The sequence below is a fragment of the Eutrigla gurnardus genome, assembly GCF_963514095.1.
Source record: "Eutrigla gurnardus genome assembly, chromosome: 15".
NCBI lineage: Eukaryota > Metazoa > Chordata > Actinopteri > Perciformes > Triglidae > Eutrigla > Eutrigla gurnardus.
In genome coordinates, this window is record NC_139938.1 from 15479604 (window position 1) to 15501707 (window position 22104).

Sequence of the window (22104 nt, forward strand, 5' to 3'; positions counted from 1 at the left end):
ACAAATGTACAACCTCAGAAAATGCCATTGTATACGTTGTTTCCCATCTACTACCTGTTAAGGGTCTTAATCGTTGTTGCCTTGATTTATCAACTTTTAATAGTTTTAAGACCTGCAGACGGTTCTAGATCAGGAGACTCTGTCGCCTGCAATCCAATGAGCTGCTGAAAGGTTTTTACTGAATCAGAATGGCTTTCAAGAAAAATTCAGATTTTCCTTTTCATCCCTGGGTTGCTTCAGGCTAAGAGGTGGTTTAATTAAATGTTTTCACTGTATTGAAGCACTGAAGGGGCAAAACTATATGAAACTGCTGTGCCTCCCCTGAAAGGCTTAGATGAGGTACAAAAGAAAGGCCTCTATATTCCTCCCTCTTAACGAGTTAAAAAAACCCAAATAGCCTATATGTCTTTATAAGTAGTGTATAATCTATGCTCTCACCCACAATGAAATGTTAATGCGGCAGCAGAGGATTAAAAGGGCATCTCAAATGAGTACACTGCCAGCGTTATGATCTAAATGGGCAAATTTTCAGCTATTATGTATTATTCTAACAACAGAAACATGTAAATGAATGTGATGGGTTTTTTTTATTGGAATAACAATTAACACTCATTCAAATATTTGCATAGTGCTGTGAAATATCGAGAGGCAGAAAAAGGAAATAAGAAATTTCAAAATAAACATTTTTCTTGCCAATTTTGGTGCAGAAACATTGATGATCATCAGGAATCCGTCTCATCCAGTTTTCTCTTTCCTGAGGACCCTTCCTTAGAGCGACTCCACCACCGCAAGTCAAACTCTTCTTTGATGTGACAAGGCTAAGAAGTGGAGCAGATGACAGTGTTGATTTACTTTAAAAAACACACACACACAACAACTAGGCCGCAGTATAAAACATTAATTTTGGCTATGTTCATTCTGAATGTGCTTCTTTGTATCGTCTGACAGACTTCTTTTGTAACTCCAGAGCAGAAGATGTATAATTAATGCCTTTGTGGACAGTTATTTATGGGAAGAGGAAAAAGTGACACAGACTGTGGAATAGTCTTCAGCAACAATAGCAATGTCGTCCTCTTATCTGTTATTAATACCCACTCAAAGTCCGCTACTTATATTGCAAAGTTTCTACTGTCATCACAAACAAGAAATCCTACTACGGATTCTTCCGTTTCATTGTGGTTGAGCCCGACTCAGTATGCATCTCTTCTCATCTTGTAGATGTAACATAACACAATAATTGAGTTTGGGTAAACAGCCGTGTCCTGGATCTACATCAGCACAAAGCGCCGTCTTTGGGAATCAGAACTTTACTTGTAAAAGTCAGACTAAAAGCAGCTTTTAAAACGGAAACAAAGAGGCTTCTTTATCTCGGCGCACCGGTTTTGACATTTGCCTCTCGACAGAATCAATACCGAGCTCGATTGATGTGCAAGTCGACGCTTCTTGTAGTACCTGTCGAGAAGACTTGATCAGTGTTGCAGATCGCAGACTTGAGTGGCTGATGGCCGAGGTCCTCTCGACCCGCTCCAGCAGGATCCTGGTTCTGGGAATGTGGCTCCACGACACGCCGAGACCTGGCTGCACCTCGCCGCTGCCACTTCTTGTAACGTGGTTCGTAACCTGCAGGCCCCAGACCATCAAGTTAATATTTCTTTTCATCACAGCATTTCTTCATTCTGTTTTATGGTTTTAGTATAGTTTGCTTGAGAGACAGCACACGCTTTGAAAGAGAAAGAAACAGCCAGATTGTCCCACTTTTAATCAAAGGGAACAATCACACCTATCAAATTATCTTCATCTCACTTCAAATAACTCGCTGATTTGAGGTGAAAGCACATTTTCTTTGGTGCATGCTTTCAACAAAAAAGAAGTGATTAGATCATATTTTACATAATTATAACTTCTAGTCATACACCTGAACTAACAAATGGATTTTTTTGTTTTACACATTTAATAGACATTAAAAAAAACTTTTTTTAAATTGTTTTTTATCTTGATTTAGTTTTATTATCCAAATGAACGTGCGTGTGGGGGGGGCTGATAAGAGGAAGCGTGAGAGGATTTGTGGAAAGTTTCCATCTTGCATTCAGAGCAGCATACGCCGAGGAGTGTGTCATCCTTACCAAAGCAGCGACATTGAAGTCCTTCGCCATGGTCTTAAGAACTCCCGACACTTGTATCATCAAGGACATGCCTGCAGGCACAGGAAGAAGAGAGGTTTCAGACACAGAATGTACAATGTCGCTCCATGGTACTTTCAAAGCAATTTTGTTTTCCTGCTTTGTACGTAGATAAGGTCTGGGGACGGTGGGGTCCAGGCTGAATATATTAGGATGGCCATGAAACATTCATCGTCCCCATAGGATGAACTTAAATGACTTAAGTGCTTGACAACTCATTTCTCAAATCAGCTTTTAAACATGAGTGAAGGGGTCTTACATTTCCTGCCAAAGTCAGTTAGGGTTTTTTGTTATTATACATCAACACTGAAGCTACAAAATCATCAAATAACCTGAGACAATTAACTTGGTATTTAACCTCCTGTTAGGGGAAAAGTCCACCGTGCTTTTCGTTGCAACGTTATATTGACTCGGTGTTTTAGCCATTTTGTTTCATTTGTTTCAGACCTACTCAGGTGTGAAGAACAAGAAACAGCTTCAGGGGAAATTAAGTACATCTTTCTCTCCTCTCACAGCTCGAGCCGAGGTCGCTCTGGTGTTAATGTATTCATGCAAATGTTCTGCACACACACCAGCGCTGTTTGTTTAAAGTGTCTATACGTTTTAACAAAAGTCAGTTATTTTTGTACATTTGATATTAAGTTTTTAATTTCTAATTTAGTTTCACAGTTTCTTTTCATGGGGAAGTTTGTATTTCAATTTAAACAGTTTGTTGCTTGGTTTGAATTTGATCAGTTTCGGAGCTTAACTTAGCAAAGTTAATAAAGTTCAATGACTTGTATTAAGAACTTAAATTATTTTAGACTCCAGTCGAGGCAGCTGCAAGGTTCATGAAAAACAGCTCTTCTTAAAATATCAGAGAGTTTGAGCTTTAATGGTTTGGGATTTAATGTGACTGCAGAAAAGTTTCAGTGTTATTTTCACACTCTAACAAACTTAGACAACTGTTGGGTTATTTATTTATACAGATGTTTGGAGTTTCCGAACCCTCAGGTATGACTACGAAGTACGACGGAAGACGCAGGAAGACACATCACCTTCATTTTGTTTGCCTCCGAGTAGAGGAGAGATAACAGCCGACACCGAGTCCACGATCACTGCCTTGACGGAGCCGCCGCCAACAGACGCCTAAACACAAAATGTGACAAAATTAGATTACAGAGAATTTGATCTGTCTTTCTCATACGTTCCCCCCCTGGTACAGCAGGACTGTTGGTATATTTAAGCAACAACAAACAAAGCAACTGCCAACAAACCTGCTGAAGCCTGCCACCGCGAAGACTGTGCAGACAGTCGAGTAGAGAGAAGACGTTAAACAAGCGGAAGATATGGATCCTCTGGAGAGCTTCCATCTGTGAAATGACAAGTTTGTTGCGCGTTGCGTTACATTACCCGTCACGTAACGTTGGTGTGAAGCTCAACCCGACGGCGACTCACCTGCGCTTCTGCGTTACTCGTCTCAGCTTGCAGCATTTCAAGCAAGCGGCTGGCAGTCAGCCCTCCCGTTGTATCGATGAAAATCACACTCTGTTTCAGGTGGTGAGAAATGTGCGCCGCGACACCGAAACACACCTGGAAGACAAGACGAGCGAGCGGGGAGCTTTTAAGGAAAGCACGGATAATTTGTGTTAGCTAAACGATAACTGCAAAAAATGACTTCAGCCAGGAGTACAGTTTCTTATTCTAGAGGAGAAGGGGGAATTCTTTAAAAAAAAAAAGGGGGGGGGGATTTATGAGGCTGAAATTATCAGTGATGGAGGTAGGTTCACCTGAGATTTGCCACTTCCCGGGCCTCCTGACAGCTCAGTTATCTCCCCGGTATACAAGCCTGAATCCAGCAGTTTATCTAAACTGCAGGAAAAAAAAGGTGCAATTCATTACTCGCCGCCGAGTATCAAGTCCACATACATCCATGGAGGCAGCAGGAAAACTGCAGCTGGGTGAACACGACACAAAACGCCGCTAACATGAGGTGCCAGAATATTCTTAATCTGTTCGGCCAATTCCTAAATTACTGTTTCATTGGTTCTTATCAAGCGCTCAGCCACTAGCTGCATCTTATATCACTGAATTAAAACCAGTGGGTTTGCCATTAATCTCTGCTTGTGTGTGTCTACTAAAGATATAGCTCCAATTTACATACATTTACAACAGAATAATGTATGACATTGAAAAACATTTCAAAACTGTTTTTTTTTTCACATCTACTGTAATCAAGCAAACAGCATAAAGACAAAGGCCATTTTTTTGTAAGATATTGGAATAATTAGGGGGGAGCAATCACAGAATATGATAAGTATCTTAACTGCTTCGGATTTGCACTTTGCTGAAATTTTTAACATTAAAAGTAAAAAAAAAAAGCTCAGCAGGACTTAGCTTGTGATTCCTCAGACAGATGTACCCACAATGCACGGCTACATTAACGCTGAAGTGTCACTGCTGACTTCATCCTCACACACTCTCTCCACCAGACATTACGACACACAGCTGACAACCTCACAGCTAAATGAACTGATGTGGTGGACTCGGTACTAGGGAGTCTGTTTAGCTTCATACTGCAGCTGCTGTTATATGATGATTTAACAGGTTTGTTCATCGGGTTATCGTTGCAGCTTATTAGGTTCAACGTTGCTGCTTTAGATTAGATATCATGAGCACAGTATCGGACTGTGTCAGTATCAGAGCATCCTGAATTCAGTTTTCAGACAACATGTCAACATTCAGGTGCCACCTGCTCATCAGAACATGAACAGGACAGGAATTAGGGTTAGGGTAACTTGCCCTTCAACATGCAGACTGGAGGAGACGGGGAATTGAACCACTGATTAGAGGACTACGATGTTCTAGTCACACGAGCCACAGCCACCCATCAGGTCACCACCAAATGTCAAAAGATTATTTTGTCTAACTCCTGTTCCCAAGGTCAAGAATGTACTTTTGACCCTCAGATATAAATCCTCTTTTAACACCACTCTGGTGAATTAATTCAACATTTCACCATCCAGCATCTGCAACTCTTCCTTTGGAAACTTTAGGAACGTCTTGAGACGGGTGCCTCAAGGGTCTTTATTCACAGGGATGGCTGAGCCGACTAAGGCGTGCTCCTAAGATTCCCAGTCTTGTCAGTCTTGTTACGGGGTCTTTGTTGCTGCCGAGGTAAATCTTCCCTGAGCTCCGCATTAATACACCCCACATCGTTTATACGTGACCTCAGCGCATCCGCTCTTTTTATGCACACAGCAAGAAACGTAAGCTATAAATCACTAGAGGTCCATTAATTTCCTACTGAGGTGAGCGAACAGAGGTTAAAAAGTACACCAGGGTTGCAAGTTTCACAAATCGGCTGTCGGCGTCCAATAAGACTCCAGACGCTACCTCAAGCTTTACTATACCAATCTGATTTCATTTTGTGAACGACGAGTTGTGGCGAGCGAGTGCACACCGCTTGTCGGGTATGTTTACAGCCTGTTCAGTGTCCCCCAGCTATTCCCTGCTTTAGCCTGAAATATGACAGGAATAAAACGCTTCGACATCCCTGCTTGGAGAGCTTGAATCCATCATTAGAAGAAAACAAAGATGACATACAGCCCATTTGAGCCACTGCAGCTGTGCTATGATCACTACATAGATCAGAGCTTTTTTTTGTCTGATGTAAGATTTCCCTCTTAATGTTTAGCAATATCTTTAAGAGATTTGGTTTTCGCTGCCATATTCTCTTTTTCGGATGATTGATGATTTCTTTGGATGTGCATCGTTTTCCTGTTCATACAGCACTAGGGGGTTTTTGAGTAGTTAAAATATTGTTAACTTTTCAGCACCTGGCGTGGAGTCGAACTGCTTGTAAATGTCGCATTTGGCCCAGGCACCCAATCAAAATCCAGCAAGCTTTACGACTTAACCAATTCCTTCCTGCTTTAAAGCCGTTAGGTGGGAAACAACGAAAATGCAGACGACAGTGTTGATTATGATGTTAAATTACGATGAACTATGTTTTTTTCAGTATGTCATGAACCCTCCTCCTCATCCAACAACACAGTAACAGCTTGAATCCACATTTCAATGTGTTGTTATTGAATATTTCTTGCAACTTGAAAACTTTGTAAAAAGGGAATTTGTGGTGAGGAGAAATACTTTTCAAAATAGCGGCTCCTCATTCATTTAATTGAGTTTAAGATAAGATAGACCTTTATTAATCCCCAGAGGGAGGAATTTGGTTTTGCAGCAGCACAAAGACAAAAAAAAACAACAACAAAAAAACAGATAAAAAGAGAAAGAGTCAAAAAAAACAATTAGACAAAATGTAAACTAAAATAAGAATTCACAAGAGCAATTTTGTTCTGACATTTGTTCCTATTGGTTTGTGTCTACTGGTGTTGGTCTGACCATTGGCTGGATATCAAACCTTAACACTTGAGTGCTGCTGTAGTATAATATATGTCCGCAGCACGGACTCAGCAACACAGTCACACACTTCTCCTCGTTATTCTGATATGTTAATATATATATAAAACCATAAAAAACTCACTATAATCTCACTTATCAAGTCGTGTGCTCACTACGTCCTATCACATGCATCTTTACTAAAACCTTACTATTTAAAACATCACATTCTACTTAAAAATAGTAAGACTGGGGTAGTAACTGACGAATGTATAATTGTGTGAAGTTAAGGCTCGTTTTGGTTAGACATAGAGCTCTTTCTGAAGACGATTTGTAATTCCTGTGGACAGATATTTCCTTCACAGCACCTGGATTATAATTTAAACCCTCAACACAGCTTCATTGTAAAGCCGTCTGCGGGCTGTTCATCCACATCAAGGCTGAACCCCTCACAAGGAGGTTTTTTCCAATAAGGTTTGAAGTGAATGAGGCTGGATCGTTTCACTTGCTCACATCCAAAGATGTTCTACAAGTAGCCAATGCATGGCATTATGATATCATTGTGCCATTATACCATCAGGTGTTGACAATAATATTATGTAGGCTGCACGATACACAAGCTGACGACAGCAGCCAACCATTATTGGCCCTTATCATCCATCTTGTTAGTATGACAAATCACCACAGCAGCAGGAAATCTGATAAGTTTCATTTAGTCTTTGTTTTCTTTCTGTTTGTCTCTGCACATGCTGTTTGATACCGTCTAAAAATAAACGAGAGCCATTTGTTATTCGTTATTAATGATTGTACTACGTTTGTGTGCCAGGACTTGAGCTGTGATGGAGCGGTATGAAATGTGAGTTGCATTAGTGCTGCCCAAAGGTAAAACACTTCTCCATGTTAATTAAGGAGACAGCTAAACAATGGGCATGTTGTTTAACCATAACCAGTCTGAGAAAAGGTTGCCCTACCCGTGTTCCTGTGCATTTTAAAATGCATTAGGGCCACACCTAGAAATATGAAGGTTTAACAACAAATGCTATTATTTTATCGCGGTATGTTATGTTTGGAAGGTTTTCTTTGAGCTCTTTTGATTTCTGATAACATTTCTGACATTTCTATTAGGTGGTTGAAATAAGACCAGAAACTTAAAAAGTCTACGTCTGTCACATTCTTTTTTATGCCGCTCTGGGCTCCCGGCTTTGATTCACTGTGCATATATCAAAGGGCTGGTAGAAGAAAGGAAAACAGACATTAAAATAATATGCCAAAAGGTGTCTCGCAGCCGACGTGATTGAAGGCTGAAGAGAAGTCCTAACAGTGTTTACAGCCTCCAGGGCTTCTTGCTTTATTTCATTCAGGCAACATTCTCTGATAGAAAGCTGTACAAATTGTATTAGGACAAAAGAATCACAGTTATCTGCTGCTATAATGTATTCTTACATCCAGTTAATTGATTCCGACACAGAGGCCAGCACGATCGTCTCTTCCGTCTATGCAGATCACCAGCGAGAAAACTATTTTCACCATCAGCTTGAGCAGTTAAGCTAAGCAAAAAAAGTATTAATTTATCACAACAATTCATTTCAGACACAGACTGACAAGTTAAAAGGAATTCAACGTACATGAGATGTACGTGACAACCAGCCTAACACTAGCTTACAACTACCTTACAACCAGCCTATAACTAGCTCAACTAGCTTACAACTACCTTACAACCAGCCTATAACTAGCTTACAACTGCCTTACAACCATCCTATAACTAGCTCAACTAGCTATCAACTACCTTACAACTAGCTTTCAACTACTTGCAACTATCCTATAACTAGCTCAACTACCTTACAACCAGCCTATAACTAGCTCAACTAGCTTACAAGTAGCCTATAACTAGCTCAACTAGCTATCAACTACCTTACAACTAGCTCAACTAGCTTTCAAGTTGTTTCAACTACCTTACAACCATCCTATAACTAGCTCAACTAGCTTACAACTGCCTTACAACATCCTATAACTAGCTCAACTAGCTATCAACCACCTTACAACTAGCTCAACTAGCTTACAACTACCTAGTTACAACCATCCTATAACTAGCTCAACTAGCTTACAACTGCCTTACAACATCCTATAACTAGCTCAACTAGCTATCAACCACCTTACAACTAGCTCAACTAGCTTACAACTACCTTACAACTAGCCTATAACTAGCTCAACTAGCTATCAACTACCTTACAACTAGCTCAACTAGCTTTCAACTGCCTTACAACCATCCTATAACTAGCTCAACTAGCTTACAACTGCCTTACAACATCCTATAACTAGCTCAACTAGCTATCAACCACCTTACAACTAGCTCAACTAGCTTACAACTACCTAGTTACAACCATCCTATAACTAGCTCAACTAGCTTACAACTGCCTTACAACATCCTATAACTAGCTCAACTAGCTATCAACCACCTTACAACTAGCTCAACTAGCTTACAACTACCTTACAACTAGCCTATAACTAGCTCAACTAGCTATCAACTACCTTACAACTAGCTCAACTAGCTTTCAACTGCCTTACAACCATCCTATAACTAGCTCAACTAGCTTACAACTGCCTTACAACCATCCTATAACTAGCTCAACTAGCTTACAACTGCCTTACAACATCCTATAACTAGCTCAACTAGCTTACAACTAGGTTTGAACTAGCTTATAACTACCTTACAACCAGCTTATAACTAGTTTTCAACTAGCTTTCAACTATCTTACAACAAGCTTATAACTAGCTTTCAACTAGCTTACACTTGCATATAACCAGCTCAAGTAGCGTATAACTAGCTTACTGAACACTAAAAGCTTAAAAAGGTAACATGTATTGTAGGGCTGATGTATGGGACCGCATCAGTTTAAACTGAGTGTACCTACAAAACTGGAAATTAAGTGTATGCGTTATCTAATCACACACACCATCCTGGCTGGACAAAGTGTGACGTTATTTAACCACACACACCATCCTGGCTGGACAAAGTGTGACGTTATTTAACCACACACACCATCCTGGCTGGACAAAGTGTGACGTTATTTAATCACACACACCATCCTGGCTGGACAAAGTGTGACGTTATTTAACCACACACACCATCCTGGCTGGACAAAGTGTGACGTTATTTAACCACACACACCATCCTGGCTGGACAAAGTGTGACGTTATTTAACCACACACACCATCCTGGCTGGACAAAGTGTGACGTTATTTAACCACACACACCATCCTGGCTGGACAAAGTGTGACGTTATTTAACCACACACACCATCCTGGCTGGACAAAGTGTGACACCGGGGACAAGCAAAGAGCACAAGTTCATCTTTTCACCAGTAGAGTGCAGCCAAGACACACAAATCACACACTGCCTTTACTCTGGTTGATTTGGTTTCATATCACTAACTCAAAGGATTAACTCATTTATGAAAACCACTTAAAAATGAGCCACGGAGAGAGAGAGAAAAAAAACACCTGTGGTCATTAATAAAGCCATAACAGTGAGTTTAACTGTAGAAAAAGGTACCTTGCTATAAATTATGCCACACTGGCCCATTTCACAGATTTGTCCAGGGCAGTCTGTGTCATGGTTCGAGAATATTTCTCTTCTAAAAAGTGGAGAATTTATGCGCCACGCTTTGTGCTGTGACTGCATACAGATAACGGTGATGGTCAGCAAAAGTCTCTCTGCAAACTTTTCACCTCACTTTTGCAGGTCTAAGAAGGGCTGTGATACAATGCCATGCTGGTAGGAGGAGGAGAATTTTTGCAAACGCAGCGACTACTACCACTAAGCAAATCAAAGACTGAAATAATATCAGGAGGCATCATTGAAGAAGCCACGACACGCTAGAACAAGCCTCTTTGCCTCCTCACTGGGGCAATGTCTTGATTCAATATGGTGTCCTCAGAAATACATATTTGATTTTTGAGGTGAATCTTCAGGTTAAAGCTCTCGTGGCACCGAGCCCACCACTAAATCCCAGAGACAAAGCAGTGTGCTCTGCTGTATGTGCAAAACCGCCTTTACCTGGGATTTCCAGTGGAGAGGATGGCTGTTGAGCTCAATAGTTCTTCATACAAATCAGCGCCTGACACGGGGAACGCCGTGTGTTGGGCCAGCAGCACTCGGCGGATGGCGAACAGAGCCTGAAATACAAAAAAATTACAGCATTTGAGGCTCATGCGATATCGTTGTTTAACGCGATAAAAAACACTCACATTGAATTTCCATTATTGGCAAGATTGTCGGGAATTAGAGCCTGATTTAAATTTACAGGAATATGACAAGTAATACATTTATACACTATTATTCCAAACATGACAATATTTCCAAAACTGCTGTGGTTCTTCATACGCGGAGCATGGCGACGCTGCCAGGCACCTTCCGTACTCAGCCGCCTGATTAAATCAGGCTTTCCTATTCCGAGAATCCACGATGGCGAAGTCCTACCCACTTATGAGCATTAAAATCCCAACACAATTTGATCATATCCCTCTCGTAATTACACCCCAGCCTGAAAAGCTGAAGAGGCTCTACTTGCTGTTTCACCGGAACTTAAAAAAGGTGGCTGGTCAGACAACTCAGGAAATCATGTTTTGAAAACATCGGGACAAGTCTTTAAAAGAAGCGAGAACTTTATAAAAGAGGAAGCCCGATGAAAATGTGTGTGGCACTACATGAGCATTAGAGCCTCAGGCAAATGAAACTTTCCTCCTCTCTACAATAACAAAGGCAGTTGAGACCAAGATCAGCTTATGACTTCCAAACCATCACCTCATGAGATCTTGGGGTTTCTGTTTTTTAATAAATGCAAGTGTAATTGTCTACGGTGCAGGTTTTAAGTTTGTCCACGCTGCACCACAGCAGGTCAACATCTCCCTGGATCTTACATGACATCAGTCTACCGCATGAAAACACACTTCAGGCTGGGTTGTGGTGCTTTTTAGGAAAACAGATCAGAGGGTAAATACATCAAATTTGCACTTACAGAATTGATGATGCCAGTACCAAAACCAGTAGCCTTAAAGTGGTACCATTAGCAATAAAGCCCTTCATTCAATCCCCACTATGTGACTGGAAGCAGTGTGTTTGTGTTCTACCGGCTAACCAACATAAAAAAAAAAATGATCCTGGAACAAAAATTCTCCATTTGAATAAAGTGATTAATCACTTTGCGCCCCCAAAGACTATATTTATTATGAGCGAAAATGCCACAAAATGGTAATGACCTAGTTTTCCCAAAGTATTTAACATGTAAATGTTTAGATCACATGAAAAATTACACTTTTATCAATGTTCAAATTCTAGATTTTTGAAAAACAAGGTTTGACAAATTTTAAAAAATGTCTTCAGATTTTTACAATACATTTAGCTAACGCTTTATCCAATGGTCCCGTTTATTTGCGCTTCTCTCTCCTCTCATGCTCTAACAATTTTTTCTGGATCTGAGCACAAAAAAGGATCGTTTGAGGCATCGTTTGGAGAGGTTCGATGCTACTTGGTACCGGGTTATTTCAGTCCATACTTTAAACTGATACCCAGCTTTATTTCGCAGGCTTACAGTCTGATTAGTCTTCTTCTGGGCAGAGAGGGTTTTCCTTCTGCCATCAGCAGAAATGTATTTAAGGGAAATAAGGCAAAGCTGTTGGGTCTCAATTAGTAGGAACATTGGTGTCCCAATTTGGGATGTGGGCTTAAAAAGAAGGACGTGATTTTACATAGAGACCTTGCCTTGAGCGGCTTCAAATGAAGTGTAACAGGATGCTTTAGTCGGCTGAACATGCCGCTGCAGACTGACCTCCGAGATGTTGAAATGTGTGTGTTCAACAATGCTTCAAATCAAAGAGTCTGATGGACCGGAGATTATCTGGTTATCAGCTTAGGAGATGCCTGTTGGCAAAACAAGCGGCTCATGGAAGTCTACGTCGACTTCTAGGATGGTATATGATGCAGGCCATAATGGAAAAATGAATACTCATTTGGGGGGGGGGGGGACTACCATTCATTCTGTGGTGAACCTAAACACAAACCTATGATAAATTTGGAACAACAACAATTACACGTAACATTAAACTCAAAGTAATAAATAGCAGGGCTGGGTCATGATTTTACAATTTTTTAATAGTTAATCAATTATAAAATGTTTTCTGAACGTCACCAGGCAAAAGTAGTGTCGAAACAAACCTGTAATTCATTAAGTTTACCCCCCGACTGTCTCTCTCGGAGCTCACTCTCTTCCTTCTTTCACGCGTCCTGTTACACTGTTAAATGACTCTTTTACAAACCATTAACATTGATCCACATTTCCGGGTTAAGTAGCATCCTTAAAGTGTGGGATTTAATTTCATGAATGGATAGTTAGGTGCCTGGATTATTAGGAAGAGAGAACAGTAAAGTGGTAAGTAAGTTAATGTAACAGTTGAATTATTTATTTTCCTCCCCGTTTTGTATCTACAAAGACTTGATGTTGTTGCACTGTATATTCGAGAGTTCATCTCTTGGGGGGAGAAATAAAATGGAAAAACGGGTCAGATATGACATGAATAGAAATTTGATGTTTGCTATTAAAATCAGCTGTTGCAAAGATTAAGCTCACGTTTTCGCCAGGAAAAATTATGCAGCGACCGTTTTACTGTTACACATTGTGTGCCAACATCTACCAAACTGGTCAATCGGTCAACAGTAGTCAACTTGAAGGGAACATTCAACACTGTGCAGTATATTTCACTTTTCTAAAGCCACTCTTAAATTATTTCCCTAGACGTTCAGACTACATGACAGACGATGTGCTGCTAACTGAAAAGCTCTCACTCATGTTTTACCAAGAAAGCTTGGGTTGATTTCAGTGCCATGTCCACCCACACAATTATTCACTGATACACTTTTATCTAGAAAGCTCTTCTCGGTCACTTTCCTTAATAATTCCACTCATATCTCTAAAAACAGTTTGGCAGAAAAACACTGTTTATAGTTTTCTGTAATCTGCCCAGAAGGTCAGAATTGAGTCAGGCAGACTTTCTTTCATGATCTCTGCTCAGGCCTCATCATTCTCACTGCAACATTTTAAAACTGAACTGACTGGCTTGTGGGTTCTAACTGATTATGGAGGACCTTGTCCATTATTTTCTGATAGCTAGAAATATTTCTATTGTACGCTGCTTACCGTACATGTATGACAATATTAAAAATACCTTTATACAATATAATAATAAATACAGAAAAGAACAGGAAGCACATGTGGTGTTCTACCTTGAATTAACCAGATGACCTGGCCTGTCATGGGTGTGCATGGTATAACAAGCCCAGTGGGAGGTATGCTTGCATATTGTTCTTTTATTGTTGCTTATTTAATATAAACCACTAACACAATGATGATGAGATGCTTGTGATGCGTCTGGGTGAAACTTTGTGAAAGATCAACATCATAATGGTGCCTCCCACATTTAGAATAAAGTGTGGTAGTATTTTTGTTTTTTTATTCTTTCCAACACTACAAAAGAAAGCTATGGACTTGATGCACTGTATAAATACCTTATATGACACAGAGCATCTCTGAGCAAGTTCCTCCAGGTCGGATGAGACCACGTCCTCCACTGGGGGAAACAAGAAATCATACGCGTTTTTTTTGTTTTTTTTTTAAATTGAGACAAAACATCCTCGAAACAAACACTCACCTGTTTTAATATCGGCAGCACGCAGGTCCAGCAGCAAGTCCTCATCCAGTCCGGGACACATCCCTTCTCTCAGGACTACCATGGTCCACGGGATCCGGCTTCATTGGTAGCACCCGTGTAACTCAACGCACAACTGGAAGGGAAGTAAGCTAGCTAGCTTTACGTCTGCCGCCAGTTACGGTAGTTTTTAGCTTCGCGGCTAAGTTACGTATTTATCTTCCTCGAGTTTCCGTGTAAATTTTACCACGACAAACCCCCCCGACGATGTTTACAGCAACTAACTACCGCTTTCGCCAAACTTTTCGACTTGCTTCGAGCGGCCAAAAACAATATGCGAAAGCTTCCGTTTCTTCCTCTCGCTTGCCGTAGGAAAGAGCGCTCGCAGTGTTTTTAGAGTAATGTAATTAGGATACTGCTCCAAAGTGGCTGGTTGGGAGATTACTTTTGTCTACATTCCTGTGAATTCCATAGACTCTTAAACTGTTAAATAACACAATGCAAGGAGAAAACACACACACACACACACACACACACACACACACACACACAAACACACACAAAACAAACTACACAAAATATGTATAAATACCCACAGAAAAAGCCCCCTAAATACAAACATAGAAATAACACATGTCAAAACAAAGAATACAAATAAAATACACACAAACAAGTGTCATTGTCATTGAGTTATTCAGTCCATCAATTCATATTACTGCCCACATTGTGATCAGGCCATTGCGTTCATTGTTTCATACTTCTTCAATCTGGGATAGGATTTTTACATTCATATTCCCTGGAATAGATGTTGGTCCCTCTGTGTTTTATTGGACTCTCATAAAGTCAACAATGAAAGGATTTTTGGGTTTGTATGTATATATACATATGTATATATACATACATACATATATATATATACGTATGTATATATACATACATATATATATATATATATATATATATATATATATATATATATATATATATATATATATATATATATACAATACCCATTAATATGCTAATATAATTCAACCCAAATTAATATTATTAAGGTTATGGATAAAGAGCGGAAATTGTGTTAATCATTTGACCATCTCGACATGTATGAGTAATGAAGTTCTACTTGAGATAGAAGGAGATTTAAATAAAAAATTAGTGAAGGAAAAATTATTTTCAGAATAGTTGAGTACATCCAACCCTCCAGCTTACATGTAAAAATACTGGGAATACTATGTATGTGTGGGTTTAAAGCCAAACAAAAAGGCAACACGTCCGTCTGTTGCTGTTTGGCTGATTGGCTGGAATCGTTCTGTGTGAGGAGTTTATTTGATTAGAATCGCTGACTCCATTTTAAAGTTACATGTCACATAAAATAACGACTTGTTCATTCCTCGATGGTGATGCTTTGTGACTAATATGGCTCAGTGATTCTGACAGCAGGATCGGGCCCTGAGATGCAGTCCTGCTTTATTGTCCTGAAACACAATTCCCTGCATTGATTTATTCATCAGTCATGAGACACTTTATACTCGTAGATAATTGTGTGTGTGTGTGTGTGTGTGTGTGTGTGTGTGTGTGTGTGTGTGTGTGTGTGTGTGTGTGTGTCCATAAGGAGGCCTACAACACACGTGATTATAGAAAAACATAGGATCGCAATTTTTTGTTTCCATCCCCTTAGAATTGTGCTTCCTGTTTAGTTTGCTTTATCGCCAAGCCGTAGGTTCAGGTAAGAGGAAACATATCAACAGGAAAACAGCTTGACACAACATGTTATATTCACATTATCGTGACAGGAAATGAATAACAACATCACCACTTCTTACATGGAGTCTGTCCCATAACCACCTACCTACTCGCTATCTTAAAAAAACGTATATATGTTAATGTTTTGCCTTGTAAAATGCAAGTTATGAAGAGCCAAATGTTGCAGATTGTTAAGTTCTTGCAATCACTTTTTTTGGACGTTTGGAAACGGTGGTTATGGTGAGATAGGGGTCTGTGGGGAAAGCAATCATGGACTGAGGCTGGATGAACTTCCATATCCTTCAATGTACAAGAAATTGTAGAAGCTCAGAAAATGTAAAAAAAAAAAAAAAAAAGTCTTATGTGTGAGATTTTCTTGTGGGGGAGCTTCACAAAACATACCATCTACTTCACCTAAAAAAAACCTCTTTCATGGGTGAAGCAGAAAAAAAATAAAAAATAAAAAAGGTTCAGATGAGTCATCCCTTGTTCTCCACAAGCTGAATAGGAGCTCATCTTATGCCAATTCCTCTTTGAGATAGAGTCAACAGATTCTTAATTTAGATTGTTTTCTAGATTAGACACCGAGTTTGAATAACAGACAAAATTAAGTAACGCAAAGAAAAAAAAGAAGGAAAAAAAAGAAAATTTTCACTGGCTTCCATGCTGCTTTCTACTGATTTTCACGTTTAAAAAGATTGCATGAATGCAGTAATTTTGTTGGAAAAAAAGGGTCAAGTCTTTTCAAACAGTCTGATGCAATGTAAACAAAAAGTCAAAATCAAACAGCCAGGAATAAAGAGATGAAAGTTTACATAGGCATTGTGAAAAAGATTGACCGAAACATTCACAGACTCTCCAGGCTTCAGGTCGATAACATATTGAGAAGTGAAGTGAAGAGGCAGCACCGTCTCAGCTCTACCTCACCATCTCTAGTGGGTAGCGATTAATAATGCATACTGCAGTTTGGAAGAAACCCCCCCAAAAAACTTCAAATGGCTTCAACATTTGATGCAGCAACTCTGCTCGAAAAAGATGCACAACCCTGTGATTCGACAACACGTCGACCCTGTAGAGAAAAAACAACGACTTGCGTTGCATTTTTACCAAACGGAGGCAACGTTGCCAAAGCGGGCCTCGCTCAAACGGAGCTTGTCTTTCCCAAACATATGCCGCGGCCATTTCGGTCATCACATTTCAACTCAATTTCACACGTACTGGCTGAGTGCAGATTGGTGTCTGAGACAGTGTCAGCTACTATCAGCCGAAAACTTCCACGAGAGAGAATTTCTGGTGAGGGAATGTCTCGTAGGACAGCAGATACTTACAAGCCAAGACTCAGTCAAGCTGTTCTTCAGAGTCCACATGCCAAAGGAAAATGTTTTATTTTGGCAGCCGCACTCGCAGAAATGGTAGGTCTTACCAGAACATTCTTAACTCGTCTTTATAAAAGGCAGTTTACATGTTGCATCTAACAAATGCTTGGAAAACACCAGCCAAGACGCTCCATCTTTTTATATTATTTATTTTGCGTCGTGGCCCCGGCCGCCGTCGCAGCCCCAGCTGCCGTCTCTAAGCAAACAAAACCGGCACACAAAATCGCACTAAATCCATCCAACAGTTGTCGATTTCCCTCTGAACCACAAACGTCAACCTGCTGGTGGCGCGAGAGGAAAAGTCATACACGTAAATCCCGACGATTAAAACTCAATAAAGCTCTGAGTCTACATCCTGGTGTTTGACACCGTAGCTGGATAGTCCAGTGACTCGTAATGTTTCGCAACGCTACACAACAAATACATGTGTATATATGTGGCCACTTGCTAATGTATCATACCCGCTCACTAGTAGCACACGGATCTGGAAAGTCAATTTATTTAGGTTGCAATCACCATTGTTTTGGTTAATATTCTTACTTTGACGTGCTTTCTTTGTTAAACTTTGTGCAAACACGTACAGCATATGCTTGACAATAGCGTAATCACCAACACCAACCCTGGTGGACAAATAGGAATAGCAGTAATACATTTTAAGGAATTATTAGAATGAATGACCAACATTTTCACAATTTGCAAAGTCATCCAGTGGGCCAGAGTGGACCACTTGGTGGGCTGGTTCTGGCCCCCGGGCCGTATGTTTGACACCCCTGGTCTATACAAAAGATTTTCTTTTAAATACATGTCTTCAAAAATGTCTTTATCACAGTTACTGAACACAGAAAAAGACTGCTAAACTCAAAGCACAAAAGAACGATTTAAAGTTCCAGTCAGCAACATTTCTTTGATCATATTCACTGAAGCCGACACTACGCTCCGATAGAACAACATAAATCATCCGGTATTAGAAAAAAAACGCATCTCTACGTGCACGTAGAGCCTGTTGTTTGTTTTGCAAAGATCTGACAGCTCCCGGATCATCCTGTCCAATCAGCACGCAGGGCTGTGTTCGTGCACACACGGAGCCCCTCCCTCCTCGGGTCGTACCACTATCACAGGGGGGAGGCAGAGGGAAGTAGCAACAAGCTTCCTCGGTTTAAAAGCGAAACGAGGAGGTCCAAAACAACCAAGGAAAAGAAAACACGGGTGGAAAAGAAGGAAAAAAAGAAATATTGCGACGGTGCCCGTGATAAAACCAGAGTCAACATCGGACCCGTGTTTCAGGTGGCGTGATCTAAGGGATTTCAAAGGGCACGGAGTCGAGGGGAAGGAGCTCGGTGGTCGTGACTGGGGGAGGAGCGTGAGAGTTGTAAACATTAAAAATCTGACAGTGCCCTCGATCCGCCAGACTTGCCGACTGGGACTTTAATGTTTTTTACTGAAATAGAAATCCTTAATCAAGTAGGACTGGAATCTCAAGGATTGCCACTTAAATAATAAACAACAATGTGAAGAATATACAGTTTTCTGTTTATCATGCATCTCTTTTGAAGGTCCCATCTCATGACTTCAGTTTTGTTTGTTTTTTTGGTTTCACATTGTTGCTTCACTCCCCATTATTTAAAAATATTTTTTGCATTGCTACGGTAACTAAACTGCACCTTGGTGACAGTAGGTTCAAAAGTAGGTAAAAAGCCTCGGCATTCTCTGGCCATTTTTAAAAGAATCACTTTTACTGCAACAATTTCATCTCCGAACCAGATTACCTGTCTCGTTCCAAACAAATGAAACAAGTAATAAAAGGAACCGCACAGTGGGTTTGCATTGAATTAACAGATAACACAAAGAAACTGTTTCTCGAGGCAGTTCTATTCACAGAGCAGAGCAACCACTTCACCTTCTGGCGTGATTTATGTGATCAAACGTATAATGAATGCTTGTAGCGTTTCCGGGCCTCTGAAGATCCTCTTTAACCAGTTACATGCATTACTCGATGATAGTTATCAATAATTAATCATGTTTACCACTTTATGCATCTTAAGAGCACTGAAATGGTTGACTGGATTACCGAGAATGACTGATGGACCAGAAAGCACCTGTAGTCCATCGCCCCAGCATGAGGATGCCACGTTCAGCATGAAGACAAAAATAATGAACAATAATAACAATGAATGATAAATTTGATTTGATCTGGACCTCAGCAGGAGAAACATTGGTAATCATCATTATGTTTGTTGTTTTAAGCAGGAATATTGGTAAAGTTGCTTCTATGTATCCAGCTAAGTAAAGACAATAAATTTACGACATTTCTTTTTAATTTGGCTCTTAACTCGGCCTATATTTAATGGCATCATTGTTAATGTTTTTGCTTTGAGATTACGCTTGAGATTGCATTGTGATATTTATTGTTGTTTCGTGTTATTGTTATCGTTGCTGTTTTGTTAAACACTGGGTTGCATCCTTGCATGAAATCTGCTATACAACAAAGTTGTATAATATTATTATTATAACTTATAATTCTGATAAGGATAATTTTTCCTGTTTTGCTGAAAAAACATAGGGGATACACTGTTCACATTAATATATAATAATATCCACAATTAGCCGTGAGAGGCAAGGTTTTTTTTTTTCTTTTTTGCGTGTAATTTCGGTGAAAGTTTATTGCAAATAAATTGTGTTGCAATTTTCATTACGCTTCCTTTTTGTTGCCATTGTTACAACCCCATTTCCGCCACAGCAGGCCAATCGATACTTTAAACATTGCCGGTAAATACACCTCATTGAGATTTCCCCATGTTGCATGTAATTAGCTATTTGCTACAATTACATTATGTGAACCTCATTATATCTGCATCACCACCGGCTGTTAGGACACAAACATACAGGAGATGAAGACACCGGACACATTATACTTGCTGAATATTGAAAAAGCTAGAAAACATCACACGGCCAGAGAATGTGGAGTTCCACTTCCACCAAAGCATCACAACCAGACCGAGACGGTTTGCAATTCGGTTTGAGCCCGACTCGTCCTTCTTCTCTCGCTAGATATGAATTATCCATGAAGTATAAATTATATAAAGCACGTCTTCGATAGTCATGTAACATGATGGGTTCAAATACTGCAGCACGTTGTGGTGAGCTGCTACAAGCCCCTTGTTTCTTTAACCCCTCCCGATGGAACGGAGTGTAATATTATTAATTTTAGTAATAGCACTCTGCAGCATACTGATGTGATGCTGCTGGCTGTAAAGATTCACTCGGGATTAAAGTCTGAGGGTGCATACCACACATTAATAATGTCTAATGTTGACATTTACAGGTTGCTTTCAGAATAGAATCACAAGAGGAGAATCTATATGTTTGTTCTATTGGTTCTAATCTCCTTTCACAAATGAATGGATTCCAGCAGCTCTGCAAAGGATCTGGATCTTTTATAGAGAGGATGGCTTTGACATATTTAGAGGCAGGCGTTCGCTTTTGCGTATTTGAACAACAGATCATGCTATCTCCTGAAAACAAACTTAATCACATTTCTACAACACTTATGGAGTTTGCTGTCAACCTTCTATGAAGCGTTCCAATGAACAATATGTTCATCTACTGCTCTTATCGTTCATCTGATCATGAAGGAAATCAACACATTTCTGATTCACCATGAATTTGTATACCGTCAGCCTTGTCTCATGGATTACATAAATGTGTGGTCTGTTTGTTGCGGTTGAGGGTCTATATTCGCTTTCTTTGGATTTCCTGTTCTAGGTCAGGCGCTTACCGATGATCTAGTTGGACACGTTGGCCGAGAAAAAGGCTCGGGGGGTCATCGCCCCGTTGCAGAGGGCTCACTGATGACGGACCCTGACAAGATGCTGAGTCCCATGGAGGATGTAAACCCTCCCTTCCTCGGCCATTTAAGGAAGGCTGCCAACACTTCCTATTAAGTCTGTCCGTGTGTGTGTGCGCGCGCTTTGTCTGTGTGTGTGTGTCTGTGTGTGTGTGTGTGTGTGTGTGTGTGTGTGTGTGTGTGTGTGTGCGCACGCGCTTTGTCTGTGTAAAGCATCGCACTTCATGTAAAGTTTTCACCTGAATGCAACCTTTTGTGTAATGACTACTAAGAAAATAAAATTGTACTCATGACTTTAAAGTCAATTGTAGATAAACTACAGAGAGAAAAATTAATGATTGGGTTCAGAGGATCAAACTTTGAGCATGGCGTATGCTGTGGATTCAGCGGCATGTTTGCTGTTCGCAGTGACGCTGGAGCCTACGCAGACTTCCAACACGACACGAACGCATCGTGAGCCCGGCTCCAACATCAAAGCTGGGTGAGCTTCCCAGGACTGCTGCGTAGGTGGGATATGGACTAAAAACACATTTTTCACTGTCTGAGAGACACATTTGCATCTCATTACACGGGGCCCAATCACAAATGTAATATTTTTTCCACCAGTGCCCTACGGGAAGTTAAGTATGGCCAGCGACCACCAGCAGCAGCAGTGACAGCAAGGCACACAGCAGCCACAGCATGTGGTTTTAAACTGTCACCTTTTATTGTCTGCCTTTCTCGTCTTTACCAAACGAAGCTCGGAGATCCGCACAGGAGATCTGAGAGGAAAACAAAGGAGACCTCGCACAACAAACTTTGCTGCTGTCGGGTCACGTCCATCCCGGAGGGCCGACATGCAGGTGGAGCCGCGGTCTAAACACACAACCTCACGCTC

General features: G+C 40.4%; 1 protein-coding gene across 1 annotated transcript; it reads right to left on the minus strand.

Annotated features, from left to right (window-relative positions):
• Positions 1 to 35: 35 nt before the first annotated feature.
• rad51d (RAD51 paralog D) lies at positions 36 to 14610 on the minus strand. Its single transcript, XM_084029047.1, has 10 exons — positions 14265 to 14610; positions 14122 to 14183; positions 10618 to 10736; positions 3950 to 4031; positions 3618 to 3752; positions 3437 to 3532; positions 3218 to 3308; positions 2124 to 2194; positions 1453 to 1620; positions 36 to 818 (listed from the first exon to the last, which is right to left on the minus strand). Exons 1-10 carry the CDS (start codon positions 14344 to 14346, stop codon positions 723 to 725), a joined length of 1002 nt encoding a protein of 333 aa, XP_083885173.1. The 5' UTR covers positions 14347 to 14610; the 3' UTR covers positions 36 to 722.
• Between the last annotated feature and the right edge of the window lie 7494 nt (positions 14611 to 22104).